This window comes from Mustela nivalis (assembly GCF_964662115.1).
Source record: "Mustela nivalis genome assembly, chromosome: 13".
NCBI classification, from domain to species: Eukaryota; Metazoa; Chordata; class Mammalia; order Carnivora; family Mustelidae; genus Mustela; species Mustela nivalis.
Genome location: NC_139032.1, coordinates 3,015,629 through 3,034,098, shown reverse-complemented (window position 1 = coordinate 3,034,098; position 18,470 = coordinate 3,015,629). Strand labels below are relative to the sequence as shown.

Sequence of the window (18,470 nt, the reverse complement as noted above, 5' to 3'; positions counted from 1 at the left end):
ATAACTATGGAATGCACTGGTCTTGTCCCATCCCATCATCCAGGATTAACTGGCGTGACATGGCCTACCAATGGCTACTAAGGTGCTGGCCAGGGGGTCAACACTTAATGTGGCCTGGATACCATCATCCAATCCAGGATGTGGCACACATTCTGAACCGATTACCAGTGATGAACAGTGCCCCTACTGCTACAGTATAGGAGTCTGAGGACCAACAGGTGTCGGAGTGGCCCCAATTACAACAGCCAGCAACCCTGCATATTTTGTTGTTCCTCATTCATGCAACCTGGCACTCTCAGGGATTGTAGGTAAGTCCCAGCTCCGGGAGACGGGAGTGGAGACAGTTCTTTCAGGGTCACAGCAAGAATACCTTTAAGGGGAATCTATGATTACCACCTGACTCTCTAATGTTCTTGGCCCAACAGGCAAAGAAAGGATTGGTTCTGATGATTGGGATAGTAACTGACAAACACCAGGGACGAAGGTTGCTAGTAGATGATCGAGTATGGTAGGGTGTGTCTACAACCTACATGAAGGAACTGGGTATCTCTTAGCAGTGATTTAGCGGCAATGGCTTTCAATGAGCAAGGGAAACCACCACGACCATCGCCTTGGGGATGAAGGTCTGGGTCATCCCACTAAACAACCCAGATAGCCCAAAGTGCTACTTGAAGGGAATCCAACAGAGGGGCTCTTGCCACAGGCATCCAGAATAGGTCGTCAGCTTTGGGACTCTGGTCACACCTGCAGAGTAAGGATGCCTTTGTTCTCAGCAGGAGGGGGCTCAGGGATGGTAGGTCCCACCATGTAGTCTGAGGGCTGGACACGACGGGAGGGGGTGATGCAAAGGGTGGACCGAGCTGGGACACAAAACTTACCTCCAGTTCCCTCAACCGGTCCCTCTCCTGCAGCTGGCACCCCATCTGCACCAGGCTGCCCCGCCCCTGGAGCTGAGGCACCCGATGCAGGGCATTTGAGCTCTCTGCCAGCCACCTGGGTGCTGGATGGTGCATACTGCAGGCGTACGGGAGTGAGCCCACAGCGAGCAAGGGCCTCAAAGAGCTACACCCTCAGAGCAAAGGGTGCAGGAAGTAAGAGAAGGCAGCTTAGTGCTGACCAGAGCAGGGGATGGGTGGGGGCCTGGTAGGGAGCCAAGGCAGTGCTACCCGGAAACTGCACCACCGGACCACCTACCTTGGATTGGCCAAAGATGTTCACATGCGAACAGGACCGAGGCAGCCTCCATTACCGGGTCCCGTGTCCTCCATCCTGTGTCCATGCGTCCGCAAACACGGAGCAGCATCCGGCTTCCTACTGTTTACATTTTTTTGGCCGCCTAATAATGCAAAGTGATAGGTCATTATTGTTTTATTCAGCTGTAATTACTTATGATTTTGAGCATTTTCTCCTATACTTTAGGGTTTGGTTTCTTCTGTAAAATTATGTTTCCTCTTAGTTCTATTTGGGGTTTGCTATCAATGGCATGGGTTAATTTTGGTTATGTTGGCACTTGTACAGAAAATTTAAATTTTGATATAAGACTATTTCACTATGGGATTTGCTTTTGTATTATTTAATCCTGCTCTAAAAAGCCTTTTCTAATTTTCCTACAATTACAAAATATAACTTTTTATTTGTAAATTATAACTCCTCCCCTATAATTTAAAAATATGCTGTTTAGGGGTTCCTGGGTGGCTCAGTTCATTGAGTGACTGCCTTCAGCTCAGGTCACGATCCGAGAGTCCTGGGACTGAGTCCCACGTCGGGCTCCCTGCTTAGCGGGGAGCCTGCTTCTCCTTCTCCTCCCTGCTACAGCCCTCTCTCTCTCTCTAATAAATAGATAAAATCTCAAAAAAAAAAAAAATTTTTTTTTAAATGCTGTTTAGATCCTTTACACACACAAACAGTTTGTGCATGGTCCAAGAAGAAATCTGATTTTACTCCATCTGCATCGCCAGTCCTTCCAAGGTCACTTACTGAGCATCATTTCTGACTTATGGGACTTACACTGTATACCCAACCTCCAAACATACCTGCGCCTCAGTCCTCCATTGTCTCTTCACTCACGGATGCCACCTGTCTCAGTGACAGTTTAATTCTGTCTTCATAATTCACAGAACAGGCCTACCCCTTCCTTTGCCCTTTTTTTTTCCTTCAAGACTGTCTTGGCTACTCTTGTCCTCTTACAGCTCCATATACATCTGATCATCTCTTTACACTCTATTTTAAAAACAGTAGCAGTTATATTGGTATTGCTTCCAACATATGGTCTCTTAAAGTAGTAATTCTTCTGTTCACAAACACAGGTTATCTCTATTCTTTATTCCTTTAGAAAAGCTGTGTTTTTTCTTTAGTAAAGTTTTTTTTTTTTAAATCCCAAGATATTACAGTTTTTGGTGTTATTGTGAATGGGATAATTTTCCTATATTTTCTAATTTTTGTTACACTGATTTCAGTATACAAATAACCTATTCACCAATCATGATTTGCTAATTCTAATGATTTTCTTAGGTTTCTAAAGGAGATAGTACTATTTAGAAATTACAGCACACATACCCATTTCTAATTTTTTTTTTTTAGAATTTAAAAAAGTATTTCATTTATTAGCACATCAAGGGCAATACTTAATTATAGTGGTTTATACTGTTTATACTGTTTCTAACATCAGTAAAAATTTTTCTGATTACCTATCATCAGGCATGTTTACAGTCTTTCACACTCCCTTTATCCAGTTAAGAAAATTATTTTCTAAGATATTTCATAATTCCTGCTTAGATTTTTTTTAACTCATCAGTTATTTAAAAGTGAGTTTTAATGGTGTGTGTGTGTTTGGTATGACTATTCAAAAAGGAATTTTTGTAGTTAGCAACTAATATTTTGGAATTTGTTAAGACTTAGCTTGTGGCCAGGTACTAGGGAAAGTTCTTCATGTTTTCTGTTTCTGCTTAGTACAGAAACTTCTGCTTAGTATCTTGGCTGCACCTGGAGTAACAGAGGCTCAGAGGAAGGCTGTCAGCCTCCTGGCAGGAATCAGAGGTGCCACTGAGGCCCTCGTGCTCCCCCGGCAGCAGCGGTCCTTGCCATATGAAGGGAAGGAAGCCTCAGAACTTGGATTTACAGGACACGAGAGCACGACACACTTCGGTGTTTCCCCCAGGCTGTGGTATCACACCTCAAAGACCTTGCTTTCCTGTGAAGAGCCTGGGGGCCAGACTTCACACGCACCGTCTGCAAAAGCTTCCTACGCCCCCATTAGGACTCCCTCCAGAAGCTTCCTACGTCAATCCCAAAGCCCACAGAGGTGTCCCTGGGCAGGGCCACTAGAGCCGGACCCACCACCATCCTAAGGCTGCAGCCCGCACGTGCCTGGCTCTGGCCAGCGGCCTTCCATGAGAACCGGCCCCACTGCTTTCCTAGTCGCCACATGTCCACGCCGCTCAGGCGGTCCTTACACTCGCCAGTCCCTTAGCTGAGCTCCCTCTTTTGCCAACACTGCAGCCTCTTACCATGTGCCTTCACCAAAAACTCCTGCTCTTGAACTTACCTGGACTTTCTTCGTCTTTGGAATGAAACAGCTGTTTCCTTTCTTGCTGTGTCACGTGTTTATTTTAGCGAATTTCTTGTCTCCTCTCCCTTTCCTCCATGGCTTTATGCAGGACGCACGAGGACCGCTGACGACCAGACAGGACTGTACTAGGATTAACAGAGTTCTGACTTCGAGAGGACAAGGACCCCGGGTTTCCAAATCTCTGTTATATAAGATACTCACACCAGGGGGAGGCCGGGCAAAAGGCATATCCATATACCTTACGGCACTGCCTTTCCAGCTTTTCTGTAAACCTAAAATGATCCAAAAATAAGCCTTATCTTAGATTTTAAAGGTGGGGGGAGGCCACAGATTTTTTTTCCTTTTGGGGAAATGACTATATGTGGGCCTGTCCGTATGGGGCTCAGGAGCTACGGGGTTGTGGTTCTGCACAGCTGGAGCAGCAGGTTGTAGTTGAGAGGTTTTAACCCTCATTGGCTCTCAAGAAGTTTTCCTATTTTTGAAGACTTTTTCACAGTGCAAGTCAACTGGCAGCCACTCCATCGAAGCTGAAGAGGTCCCTCTCTCCCATCCCGGCCCGGCGGCGCCGGCATGTGGTGAAGCCAGAAACACGCGCATCCTGGTGTTCGGAGCATCGGAGCAGCCAGGACGTGTTCAGACAGCGTCAGTACGTCGCACGCAGCGGCAGCGGCACCGGGGCACCCGACCAGACGACGGCAGGCGAGGCCTTGCTTAATGCCTGCTGCCTGCTTCCTGGGGGTCCGCGTCTGCTTCTCCAGCCTTCCCTCTGACCTAGTGCGCAGCTCTATTTCCTGCCAGTAAACTCCTTCCTTGGTGTTAGCCAGCCTTCTCTCCTGCTGCCTGCCGTTGGGAACTCAATGGATATGCCCCCCACGGCAGCCGGGGCTTCCCTGCGGACCACCTCTGGGGGTGCCACGCGCACAGAATACAAAATGGTGTCCCTGCGGTTCTGCAGTGTGGCGCCACACAGCTATTTATTAATGTGTGTCTAAAGCACGTGACAGAATAGGGAAAAAAGCATCTCCTTACTTTATTACATATCTGAACAACACAACAATGAGGATACAAGCCCAGCACCTTGAACGTGGGCCTCCTTGCATCCATTCCTCTCTCCCACTTACTGGTCTGAATAAGCCTGGGCAGGTGGCAGTGCAGCCAGACAACAGGCCAATATGGGTGACTCTGTTACTGGTCAGGCTCCCAGCTGGAGAAATAGAAACGTCATATATTCTTCATAGGCCTGTTGTGAGAATTAAAAAAAAAAAAGTCACATAGCACAGTGCCTGGCCCATAAGAGGCCTATGAGAATTGCTCCTTCCTTTTCCAGTGTTGATAAAATAATCAGTTTGTATGCAGACAAGCTTTTCACCAGAGTGAGATTATCTTCAGTTGACACAATCATCTGAGCCACGCTGGATGTTGAAACAGTATGACCTCAGAATGCTCGTCCCGATGTTTCTGGCTTCCACACCCACGATGCTCACACTGTCGCTTTCCACGTGGGTGAATCCACTGCGAAAGGAAGGGACGGGCTGTGTGTTAACTTGCGGAAGACATGTATTTAGGGAGGCAAGTCTTTACACAAAAACGGAACACAACCTCTGGACCTTCTCCAACCTAGCACCCCCCATCTGTGTTGAGATCTGCGCTCATTCTTGACCATTAGCAAATACGCTCACATTCTGGAGTGGGAGTATCAGCTTTGTGCCCTCCTGATGGTAGCTGCCCGAATTACGATTTCAGGAAGTCTAGAAACTTCCAGTAGACAACATATACCTCATTCAATCTTGAGAGGGTAGTCACTTCCCCAGAACCGAGAATCGGGCCATCAGTTCCCAACCAGTTTCAGTGAGAGACCTCGACACAGGAGCCATCACTTCCCACGATGCTGTCTTTGCCTAAGAAGGCAGACTGTGCTGTTCTGAGGCTGACAGCGAGCGAGCCGTGTGGAGACAACCATGCCAGCCAAACCACACAAAGGACTTGAGTTTCCTGTAAAAGCTGGTTTTGGCTACAGACTGCTTCTAAAATACTGCCACTTTTGGTTTTTGTGAACCACCTTTTAGCTTCGAATAAATTCCACACTAAAAACAACTAAAATAAAGCTGCTAAGAACATTCATGTACAAGTCCTTGTTTGGATATAACATATCTCCTGAGTAGATACGTGGGGGTATGTGGCTGGGTTGTTAGTAAATGTACATCTAACACACCCATTTTCCCTGTTTTCTTTAGAGAATTATTTATGTATTATGTATTCACAGATAACATTTTAGGAAACTGAAAAGCTCTCAGAAAGTACTGTTTATATCCTGCAGCATTCAGAAAGGGGCTGGGAAAAGCTTATGGGGAACAGCACGAAGCAGGATTGCTGGGCTCGTTGTTGCCAAATGAGGCTCCCAAAAGAAACTGCCACACAACTAAGCATTTCTGTAGGAATCTGTTCTGAATCAGGAAAGGGGCGTAATTAAAAATCATGATCCATTCTAGGGTCCTAAGTAACACACTTCTGAAAAGGTATTTCTAGGTGTGCTACTTATTTATCACATTGAGGATGGAGTCAGTTCAGTGAAGGACATTTTCCATTCTATGTCCATGTAATTCAGTGTGTAAAAACGCACGTGTGGAAGATTCTCCCAGTGCTATGTGCTCAGCACAGTGGTCCTATTGTGTAGTGCACACGGTGCAGTTAAAAGACATGTAAAAAGGAGGGGCGCTGGGTGGCTCAGTGGGTTAAAGCCTCTGCCTTCGGCTCGGGTCATGATCCCAGGGTCCTGGGATCGAGCCTTACATCGGGCTCTCTGCTCAGCAAGGAGCCTGCTTCCTCTCCTCTCTCTGCCTGCCTCTCTGCCTACTTGTGGTCTCTGTCAAATAAATAAATAAAATCTTAAAAAAAAAAAAAAAAAAGACATGTAAAAAGGAAGTTTCTAAACGTGCCACTTGCCTGCTAAGTTGAGAACGGTGTTATTTCAGTGAAAGGATGCTCTAACCACTCAGTAACGATGTAGAGAATTCTTTAAGGACACACGTAGAAAAGAGTGGGGCCAGGTATATCTGGAGGCCAGAATGGGAGCACGAGCCCCTCAAGGGCAACCTCCCCACCTGGTCGCTCTCCAGTGACCATGAGTACAAGAGTCAGCGCTGTGTCCCTCAGCGGGGAGAGGCTTCCCGCCGCCGGAGGAGGAGCCATCACAATGGTCCAAGCGGCTGTGGCATCTAAGTGGGACCTCACCCACCGAAAGGGCTTGTCACAAATGCCAGCCTCTGGTCACAGGCAGACTCAACATGGTGAGGCCATGATGCCCCCACGCCTGAAGGGCAAGCGCATGAAGGGTCATTAACTAGCAAAAATACAGCAACGTAGGTGTGAACGTCAAAGGAACCGAAGGAGGAATCCTGGGTCAAGCAGCAAGTGACAGAAGCCTCAGAATTCTGCGGCAGGCTGTCCTCTATCCTTTGCTTAGCAAGTCAGTAGAGCGTTACAGCTCACCGATTATCGGAAGATTTAAGTTCGATCTCTACTTCTTATCAGAAAGTTGAGCTGGTTTACTAAAAGGAATGAAGTTTTTCTATACTAATTAGTAGTTTTAATAATTATCTTCAAATAACAACTCATTGAAAACTCAGAAATGAGGTAGGTTTGTGACAGAAATCTAGTTTTTTCAGTATTTGGTTTGGGGCTTGGTGTTTTTTCATTTTCCATTTGCGACAGTAAAAGGTCTGCCACGACAAGCTGAGATCACCCCAGACCTCATACCAAGTGAATGAGGCGGCCGGCCACCTCACTGTGAGCAGCCCAGGGCAGATCTGTCCGCCTGTTTGTAGAACTCCATCTGGCAAGAAGAAACAAATGATTCCAAAACACTAATGACCGAACTCAAAGCAAAACTGCGCTGGCTGGGACTTTCCCATCTCACCCCCACTGACTCCACACCACCTGCGTTTGGGAAGTGGTTCTGGAATCGTGTGGCTTAGGGCAGGAGGGGTGATCAGGGCTGCAGGTCCAGGCCGGGCCGGGCTGGGTGTCGCTGTGCAACCCTGCCGGACTGTGGGCAAAACAGCCGTATCTCAGCGCCTCTGTCTGATCTGGGAGAGTGGGGGGCGGGACCGCGGGTGCCGGTTTTCTGCACTAGAGGAGATAACGAAGATGATGCCTGGCATCTGTTTTTAAGCAGAGGAGGAAATGGCATCTGAGCAGCGACTTATCTCAGGCCCCCAGATAACGAAAATGGGCCAGGCTGAGACCCAAGTCCCAGTCACACCCTTTCCAGCTGCTGCTGCTGGGCCAGGTGAGGCCGCTTCACGGGTGAAGGGAAGGGAACTGGGAGCCGTTACCTGGCCCATCTGTGGGAGCCCCCGAGCAGGTGATAGCAGCTCTTCAGGACAGGAAGCTGATTCTTCTTGCTCCACACGTAGACGCGCAGGGAGAGGTCGAAGGAAGCAGTGAGGACTCGACTCTCGTCCTTGAAATGAGAAGCCAAGTGAGGCAGAGCCGTGGGCCCTGGAGTTGGGGCCACAGTGCAGGCGGGCAGACCCACACTCACCACCCACAGGGCCGTGATGGGCTTCTGGTGGTCCTGGAAGGCTGCCAGCTGCAGGCCCTGGACGGTGAAGAGCACCAGCTCCAAGCCCGACACCAGCAGGATCACCTGAGAGCCGTGGGCCTTCATGAGGTGAGGAGGCGTCATGGTGTCTGGCAGGAGGAAACTTGCAATCTGTTGTACTTTTTGAAATGAATACACACGGACTGTCATCTCTCAGTAGCAACTCGGGGTGTGGAGTACACGTGCCTCACCTAAGATGCCGTGGGATGCTGACAAGAGCAACACCTTTGTGGTGACACATGCAGTTACTCCCTGAAGCCGCCCAGTCATCCACTCTCCAGTATGGAGGACGGTGCCCTACTTAAGGGGACTGTAAAGATTTGAGGCAAAATGCATGTGGAAGTGACAATATCTGACACAAGTACCTCCCAGGGGATGCCCCCCCGCCCTTCCCCAGCTACACCAGGGTGATGTGAGAAGAGCCCCATGAGAACTATGACATTTATAACATCTGCCAAAAGCTATGACTGATGATACTCTTTTATACTGAATAGCATTTTTTTTTTAATGAACTGGATCATTTCCTATGGTTTACCAGCAGGGAGGGGGGGGATTACCTCTTTTGAAGAATTCATGCTCATATCAAACAAGGAATCAGAGTACACATCCTGTTTCCCTTTTTTCCTCAGCTACTAAGAAGCTCAGAGTAGGGACGCCTGGGTGGCTCAGTGGGTTAAGCCGCTGCCTTCGGCTCAGGTCATGATCCCAGCGTCCTGGGATCGGGTCCCACATCGGGCTCCTTGCTCGGTGGGGAGCCTGCTTCTCCCTCTGCCTCTGCCTTCCACTCTGTCTGCCTGTGCTCGCTCTCTCCCCCCTCTCTCTCTGACAAATAAATAAAATCTTTAAAAAAAAAAAAAAAAGCTCAGAGTAAAGTTTACGGTCAAAAGATGACATGAAAACAAATTAATGTAATACTAAAGAAAAAATGCTAGGGGCCACAAGGCAGGCCAGTGGCCCTGAAGTGGAGTTTGGGAGACAGGGAAGGCAGAAAAAGAGATGACAGATCTTGTTTTCCTGCTGGCTGCGAGCTCCCTGGGGAAGCTACAGTTGTGGCACACTCAGTTGTGCACGCTCAGCACCAAAAGACTGTGTTTGCCACAGTTGTGACAAGACAGTGAGGAAAGGCAAGACTGTAAGTGGCCAGTGGGTGGTGTCTGGATCCCAGGGCCACCCAGAGGGCCCGGCACGCACTCAACCACTCGGCCAGTACATGCACAAACAAGACATTTGTTGGGCCTTGTTCACTGAGAGGGAAGAAAAGTGCCCCAAAGGAAACCACCTTGCAAAGGGCATGGTCCTGGCTCAGGGACCCTTACCCACAACGTCCACTCCCTCCTGGGACTGTTTGGCCTCCAGTTCATAGGTGGTGATGGCCAGCTTCCCGCTGTCGTGGTTTCTGTGCATCACCATCAGCCTGGCCGTCTCGTCAGGGGCCCAGCAGGCTCTGGAAATCTGCCAGATGGGCAGAGTGGTAGAGACAGGAGGCTCCTCTTCCACCGGAGCGAGCAGGGAGCGAGTGTAGAACACCTGAGGAAACACCACCACATGGTCCGTGCCACGGAGAAGCACCCAGGAGGGCTGCAGACCCACAACCGGTGACATCACTTTGTCTTTACAGGGTCACCCATGTCCCTTGTGTGCCTTGCTCTCCAGACTGCTCAGTCAGGCCCCGCCGCAAACAGCCTGCACACCAGGACCGGGTCAGGACAGCTGTGTCAGTACTCTGACAGGACAACTGAATCAATGGCTCTGTGGTGTTTTTTGAAGGGCTCTTGGGGTTCTGAGCAGTGTACGTCACTGGTGTGCTTTTGTCTCCAATGTCTTGCTCTGGATTCCTGTCCTCCCCACTCGAAGTCTGCTCCTGAGGACTCCTCTGTCGCCGGACCATCCTGTGTGCAGGTGCTGCTGGCAGCCTTGGTCCATTACTGGTCCACAAACGTGGGCACAGAACCCACCACCTTATATGCACAAAGCCAGGACCCCGGAGGGGAGGGCGCAGCTCCCCACTGACCTTTGGGCCCAGGTCTGAGTCCTGCGTCGAAGCGAACACCCACTGGCAGTCAGGAGAGCAGAGGAGGCTGGTGGGGCTGCCTGGAAACACCGCAGTCCCGGAGAGCGGCCGCAGGCGGGGCACAGTCAGCGCGTACAGCATGCCCTCCGCAGAGGCCACCTGCACAGCAAAGGCCGTGGTCAGCACCCAGCCTCCCCCAAGGGCAGGGGGCCAGCGCCTGACAATGCTGCGGTGATGGCACTTGCGCGCCAGAAACAGACACGCTCCGGTAGTGCAGAAGTCTTCGGAGCAAACCCTCTCCTCGCTCCTCCCAGCAGCCGGGGCCCGACCTCAGGGGCTCCTTCGACCAGCTACGCTGAAGTAGCCACAAACGGCCTTTTGTCTACAGCTTCGAACGCTCCTTGGAAATATTTCCAAGGAGCCATTTCCCACCACTTTTTACTTCCTCTCGCTCTTAGGGAAGTTCAAGTTGTTCGCAAGTCTCACTGCTGTGCATTAAGTGCTCCCACACCGACGCTCCGGACCACAGTTCCAGTACTTTCTCCCAGAGACCCCGGAGCTGGCCCAGTCAGGTCAAAGAGGGTCACGCTGAGAAACTAACAGGGAAAAACAAGCTTTTCAAAAAAGCGCCAATCTCACTTGCCACGTATATAAAATACCCGTATATGCCAACCACGTACAAAAATACCCATATCTGACAACTTGTAATGCCAGTCTTCACAAATGAAAATTCTCATCCTGTCACTTTCTTGATTACAGGTCAGTCATTGCATATTACTGGCCATTTGTGTTGTTTTCTGTGAACTGACTACTCTTATCTTCTTTGTCAACTAGATTCTATGCTTCATATCATCTGGTATCAGTGCTTTTGTTAAAGATTTGGGGCCCCTGGGTGGCTCAGTGGGTTAAAGCCTCTGCCTTCGGCTCAAGTCATGATCTCAGGCTCCTAGGATCGAGCCCCACGTTTGGGGGGGGGGGTCTCTGCTCAGCGGGGAGCCTGCTTCCCCCTCTCTCTCTACCTGCCTCTCTGCCTGCTTGTGATCTCTGTCTGTCAAATAGATGAGTAGAATCTTAAAAAAAAAAAAAAGAAGAAGAAGAAAATTCAGTGTTTTCTTATAATTTTCGTGTATTTTTGTTTGTTTAAAGATTTTTTTTTAAGGTTTTTCATTTATTCATTTAACAGAGAAGGAGATTACAAAGTAGGGAGAGCAGCAAGCAGAGTGGGAGGGAGAAGCAAGCTCTCTGCTGAGCCAGGAGCCCGATGTGGGACTCCATCCCAGGACCCCAGGAACACGACCCCAGCCGAAAGCAGCCGCCCAACAAACTGAGCCACCCAGGTGTCCCAATTTTCATGTATCTTAACGTTAAAATATTCTGTTTCAGATGTTTTGGATTTTTAGGTAAATCAAACCAATGTAATTTTCCTTGATTCAAAAACTGTTTATATATTCCTGAGAGAATTTTATACTACGTTTTTTGCATTAGTTTTTAATTAAATATATTTCTACAACAGAGTGATATGGGATTAACCTGTTTCCTTCCTGTCCATATGTTCCATTTCTCAAATAGCTCGTCCTCCACCTACTATTTTAAAAGGAGATGTTTATGGTTTGTTCCCAGGTTCTGGCACCAAAAGAAAAAAAAAATTTTTAAATAAAAGGACATCTTTACACAGGCACTTACACAGGGAACACTCTCTGGACTTTTTATTCTATTCAATTTCCAATGCTCAGAAAATGGCAGGCAACATTCAAAGAAAGTCTTTAGGAAAAAGTGAAAGAAAGAAAGAGAGAAAGAAAACATTTTAGCTGATAAACCATTCCCCAAAGAACAACCAACAATCAAAGACTGGTAGCTACACCCCAACATGAATCAAATATCATAAAATAAGCACGTGCAGACATAAAGGAATACCCCAAATCAGAAATTCAACACTCAAACAGAAATGGACAAAAAGCCAAGATGTGAAATAAGAGCTAAATTAATTCAGGAAAGATATTGAAGAAAAAGTTATCTTAAGAAAGACAAGCAATATGCTTAAGAGAGTATATTCTACTGGGCCAATAAGGACACCAAAAAGAAGGAAAACAAGTAGGAGAACAAAGATGGAGTAAAGAGCTAATAACACAAATGCGAGAATAGGTGTCCAAGAGGACGGACAAAAAAGATCTAGTAAATATACAACTGAAGCTCCTGCAGAGAAAAAACAATTAACAGACTAATACTTACAACTCACATGCAATGAAACTTCCTGAAAACAAAAGAAAACCTGAATCCATCTATCAAAAAGGTACAGATGTTCCTGGGAAAAAAGTCAATCCAGGATAGTCACCAGAGACCCCTCAGAGCAAAACGACTAGACTTTATGTATTTCAAAAATCATTCAAGCCTTTGATTAACAAGTCCAAGTGTGTAACAAGGAAAGTAAGTCAAAGTGGGAGTAGACTTTTCAACAGAAACACCAGGAAACAGTATATTCACAAAATTCAAGACAAACATGAGCTAGGAATTTAGGGCCCAACCAAGCCATTTCTCAAGACCCCGAGCCACAGAAAACAGCATTGGAGCTGCAAGGATGCATCCCAGGGACTTCCTACGGGATCTCCTAGAAGATGGGCCCCCCAGACCACAAGACACCAGGAAAACGCCACCAGAACTGGTGTACATTACACTGTGGGTCAAATAATTAAAAAAAAAAAAAAAAAAAAGACAAGGAAGAACAGTGTGTAAATTCTCAGAAAGGAGGAAACAGTGGATCTTCAAACGCGAGAGAAGAGAAAAGGTTCAAAGTAGAATAAGTTCACTGAGCACCATGGGAGGAAAGGAATATCAAATAAAGCCAAGAAATAAAATGGTCCATAGGCCTGAAAAGGGAAAATGGAGACAGAAAGTATTAAGACAAAAGGAAACCACCCCAACAAAAATAAAAACCCTCCTAAATAACAAAAGATAGTAACTTTACCCAAAAACACACACATAAAAAAGGGAAAACATACTTGGGAGAAAGGAGCCCAGGAATGTGCCATGTCACACCATAAACGTGACATAAAACTTGAGATCAGGCACATACCTTGTTCAATGTACATGGCTTAACTCACTTTACCAGTAAAAAAAAAAATGATCACACTGATGAACAAAAGAAAACATGACTGTATATTCAAGAAAGTTCATTCAAAACAAAAAGTTAACCATGACAAAACCGTAAAGGTGTGGCACACCCAAATCCTTGGAAAGCAAGATAACAGGGAAGGGAGGACTCGGGCCCAAAGCAGGAAACCCAGCACTAGACACTTCCTGTCCCTGTGAAAATTAATAAAAGGAAACCTTGTCTAGAATGGAGTTCAGGGGCTGGCAGGAGGAGCACTCACACCCGGCACTGGTTGTCAACCAGACCTAACTGGAAGACAGGGACCTCCTGGAGGCTGCTACTTAATATCCCAGCAGGGGGAGGAAGGCTTCTTCCCTCCCAGCAAAAGCCCAACCAATGAGAGGCCACTATACTTCTAGCACCCAGTCCACTCCAGTGATCTTTTAGTTTACAACAGCCCCTCCCTACACCCCCTTTCCTCTCTAAAAGAACCTTTCTCTTCTTTGACTGTTGGGACTTTTCCTATAGTTTTGCCCCAGCTAATTTTGTCCTGAATTAAATTCTCTATTCCCACATAAACCCATTTTTGCTAGTAAATAACTGGCAGTTTTTTTTCCCCAAGGCTAACAACACTAAAGGCTGTAATTCATAATGAAAAATAAAACCTGATACTTAAAGAAACACCCCAATCACCTTCACGAAGCAAAGAAAGAAACAAAGTGAAACACAAGAATATTTAAATATTTATGAATTAAGCATATTATTATACAAAAATAAACAATAATGCTCTCAGTCTAAGGCCAAGGAGACAAAAAGTAAATAAATATAAGACCTAACAATATAATTGGAGCACGTGGCTGGCTCAGTCGGTTGAGAGCTGGAATCTTGGTTTTGGCTCAAGTTATGATCTTGGGGTTGTGAGATCGAGCCCCACGTCAGGCTCCACACTCAGTGCAGAGTCAGCCTGAGATTCTTTCCCCCTCCCTCTCTCTCTGCTCCTCCCCCTGCCTGTGCTCTAACAATAATATTAATAATGACTATATCTGGCTCTTTATAGCCCAATAATGGAGACTACACCTTTCTGGCAAGCACATACAAATGTTCACAAAAACTGAATATACAGTCACAGAGAAACCTCAGTAAATTCTGTATCATAAAGTAATACAACATTCTCTGATCACAATGAAACAATACTGGAAATCAATAGAAATATTAAATAAAACAGACATGGCACTAGCTAATATAATCACAAAAAAAGTGGGAGAAAGCACATATACACAAAAAGAAATGACAAGGCAGTAGAGAAGATGTGGTATTTATATACAATGGATGGTTACCTGGCCATCGAAAAGAATGAAATCTTGCCATTTGCAATGGCAGGGATGGAACTAGAGAGTATTACGCTGAGCAAAGGAAGTCAGCCGGAGAAAGACAAATACCATATGATTTCACCTGTATGTGGAATTTAAGAAATAAAACAGATGAACATAGGGGAAGGGAAAGAAAAATAAAGTAAGATAAAAGCAGAGAGGGAGACAAATCATAAGAGACTCTGAACTCTAGGAAACAAACTGTGGGTTGCTGGAGGGGAGGTGGGGGGGGGGGGAGGTAACCGGGCATGAAGCACGACGCTTAATGTAACGAGCGCTGGTCTACGCAACTGATGAATCACTAAATTCTACCTCTGAAATGAATACATTATATATGTTAATTGAATTTAAATAAAAAATCTTTAAAAATGACAGCAGAAACAAATGTTCAGAGAAAATTTAAAGAAAAAACCTCAAAAGAGTATTTCAGACAACTGTATGCATAGAAAATTGAAAGCCTAGGTACAGTGGGTAGTTTCCTAGAAAAACACAGTATTAAAATTGATTCTAGCAGACAAAGAAAAGCTTGAGCTGACCAATTTCCACAGAAAACACTGAGAAAAACGTTTTCAAAACTCCCCCCACAAAAAAAAAGCACCCAGCACCTAATAACATCAAAAATAAATTCTACCAAACTGGAAAACCAGATAATCCCAAATTGTTCCAGGGCATTAAAAAAGCAGAAAAATGTTCACATTCCTTGAATGAAGTACAGCATTTATATGTAAACCTGATAAAGGAAGATCAAAAAAACTACAGACCAATCTCCCATTGACAGAGCCAAATCCTGGTAAAATGTCAGCATTTAGAATGCATCAGCACATTAAAAAGAAATGTATAGATAATTTGTATTTTAAAAATCCAATAAATCACCATAACAAACCGAAGGACAAAAATTCTGTAATTATATCTGCATACTGAAAAGGCCTTTCACAAAATTCTACATCCTAGCATGATTTTCGAAAATACTCAAACGGCCATTGATGGCTCTTGCATGAACATCATTCCGGACGGCAGCAGCCCAGCCCCACGGTGAAGCTGCAAGTCCTCCCACCCGGACAGCTACGAGGAGAAATGGCCACCAATGCCCACCACTAACTAATTAGTATTGTGCTGAAGTCCTGGCCGAGAAGCCAGAGAAAAAGCAACTGGATGTCTAAGGCTTGAAAAACTAACTATCTCGACCTACAGATGAAGTGTTTACCTAAGAAAATTGAGAGAATCAAATATAGGCAGATAGACTTCAGTAAGATGACAGAGTATAAAACACAACCACAGCTTTCATTAAACACACACCACCCAGTCAGAAAACAAGGGAACAGAAAATACTTTCCCGTATAAATGCAATAGCAACTAATGATAAAATGCTTTGGGATATGGTTAACAAGAAATGTGCAAAATTTATCTGAGGAAAAATGTAAGTCACTTCTGAAGGACATAAAAAAGCAAACCTGAACCAATGGAAATACATCATTTATTGCTGGACAGACTGACTCGAATCATAAAGATGTCCGTTTTCGCCATGTTAGTATTTCTCTATGCATTCAATGTCAACGAAAATACCATTTTCGGGGCACCTGGGGGGCTCAGTGAGCTAAAGCCTCTGCCTTCGGCTCAGGTCATGATCCCAGGGTCCTGGGATCGAGTCCCGCATCAGGCTCTCTGCTCAGCGGGGAGCCTGCTTCCTCCTCTCTCTGCCTGCCTCTCTGCCTGCCTCTCTGCCTGCTTGTGATCTCTCTCTCTGTCAAATAAATAAATAAAATCTTAAAAAAAAAAAGAAAGAAAGAAAGAAAGGAAGGAAGGAAGGAAGGAAGGAAGGAAGGAAGGAAGGAAGAAAGAAGAAAATGCCATTTTCTTTCCAGGAGACAAAATTTTATTCCAAAGTTCATATGGAAAAATAAACAGGAAAGTAGCTAAGGAAACTTGAAAAAATAAGAGTAAGGGAAGCCAGACTACTAGATACCACAACCATGCACCGGTTCTAGAACATCTCCATCATCTCCAAAATTCCTGGGTCCCTTAACAGTCCCCTCCAGCCCTAAGGACCCGTGGGCTGCTGACAGGGCAGACATTCTGTCAGGACCGGAGTCTCCCCGCAACAGACCCCAACGATGCAGACAGACTCTGCTGTGTCTGCTTTTGCTCTGCGCGTTTCCGAGGTTCATGCACCCCGATGCGCTGACACACAGCCTTGTTCCTCTTCCGTGCTGGGGAGCGGCCGCTGTGAGGGCGCCCCGTTTCTGTAAGCCCACCTGTGACAGGCACTCGGGTTGTATCCCATTTGGCTATTACCAAAGCTCCTACAAGCATTTGTGTACAGTCTTTAGTGTGAAAATTTTCATATCTCATTAGTAAACAGCTAAAAGAGGAACTGTTAGATAATAGGTAAGCGCTGTTTAATATTAAAGTAACTGCCAAACAATCTCTGAAGTATCGTGTCACATCTTTGTAAACGTGTTTAATTTCAGCTCTTCAGATCAATCTGGTGCCCTACTGCACTGCGCTTCTAAACTGCATTTCACGGATGGCCGCTGGTGTGCGGCTTCTCTGTGTGCCAACGGCTGCCTGTTCGTGTTCTTCTGTGAAGCGTTCCAATCTTCTGCCTAATTCAAAGGTTGGGCTCGCCTACTGAGTGATAATATATATCCTGGACAAAGTACTGAAGCAAGGTTGCATTATTACAAATATTTCCTTCGAGCCCAAGGTTTGCTTTTTCTTTTGCTAAACAATGCTTTCAAAGTGCAAAATTTCTGGGGGTGCCTGGGTGGCTCAGTGGGTTAAAGCCTCTGCCTTTAACCCTCAGGTCATGATCTCAGGGTCCTGGTCATAATCTCAGGTCATGATCTCAGGGTCCTGGGATCGAGCCCCGCATCGGATTCTCTGCACAGTAGGGAGCCTACTTCCCCTCTCTCTCTGCCTGCCTCTCTGCCTACTTGTGATCTCTGTCAAATAAATAAATAAAATCTTTAAAAAAAAAATTGCAAAATTTCTGAATTTGATGATATCCAACAGATCTATTTCTTACTTGTACAGTTCCTGTTTTTTGTGTCCTAAGAAATTTTTATCTACCTATGAAAATATTCTACCCAAAAAAACCCAACAAAAAATAACACCTATTAAAATTAGTAAGTGGGTGGCTCGGTGGGTTAAAGCCTCTGCCTTCGGCTCAGGTCATGATCCCAGGGTCCTGGGATCGAGCCCTACATCAGGCTCTCTGCTCTGTGGGAAGCCTGCTTCCTCCTCTCTCTCTGCCTGCCTCTCTGCCTACTTGTGATGTCTGTCAAATAAATAAATAAAATATTTTTAAAAATAAATAAATAAAATTAGTGAATTCAGCAAGGCTGCTAGACAGGAGGTAAATATACAAAATTCAAAATGTATTCTTATGTATATTTATACAGAAGTAACTTCCATGTGTGCTATGTACAGTAGATATAGCAACTTCCTTATAAATACAGAACTACACATTTATGTATTATTTACATATTCCTATATATGCTACAGACTAGCAATGAAAAATCAGAAATTAAATTTTAAAACAATGATATTTAAATAATATAATATACAATGAATAATTTTAACAAAATCTATGCAAGCCCTGTTCACTTAAAAACTACAAAACTCTGTTGAAAGACCATCTCAACGGTGACATATATGCCATGTTTGTGGCTTAGGAGACCACACAGATGTCAGTTGTCCCCAATCAACCTATAGATTCAAGGTCATCAAAACCCCAGCAGATAGTTTTAAAGACACTGACAGGCGCGTGGTGAGGAGCACTGGGCGTCACAGGCAGCTAACGAACTGCTGGACCCCGCGTCAGAAACCAG

At 45.7% G+C, this 18,470-nt stretch overlaps 1 protein-coding gene and 1 long non-coding RNA gene across 5 annotated transcripts in view; one reads left to right on the top strand and one right to left on the bottom strand.

Annotated features, from left to right (window-relative positions):
• LOC309845857 overlaps positions 1–3,587 on the top strand; it is a 79,259-nt gene extending 75,672 nt beyond the window's left edge. For both annotated transcript variants that reach the window (XR_014301550.1, XR_014301551.1), the window contains exon 4: positions 2,955–3,587. This is a non-coding gene — a long non-coding RNA (uncharacterized lncRNA). The remainder of the gene's footprint in view (positions 1–2,954) is intronic.
• A 987-nt stretch (positions 3,588–4,574) lies between these two features.
• Positions 4,575–18,470, bottom strand: part of LOC309845847 (F-box/WD repeat-containing protein 12-like) — a 33,232-nt gene continuing 19,336 nt past the window's right edge. For 2 of the 3 annotated variants that reach the window (XM_082694225.1, XM_082694227.1), the window contains 5 exons: positions 10,183–10,341; positions 9,488–9,698; positions 8,112–8,290; positions 7,903–8,030; positions 4,575–5,080 (listed from right to left, as the gene is read on the bottom strand). In XM_082694225.1, coding sequence (XP_082550351.1) covers positions 4,954–5,080; positions 7,903–8,030; positions 8,112–8,290; positions 9,488–9,698; positions 10,183–10,341 — 804 coding nt within the window. In that variant the 3' untranslated portion in view covers positions 4,575–4,953. Of the gene's footprint in view, positions 7,401–7,902; positions 8,031–8,111; positions 8,291–9,487; positions 9,699–10,182; positions 10,342–18,470 lie in introns of all 3 variants that reach the window. The other variant, XM_082694226.1, reaches the window with a different exon arrangement.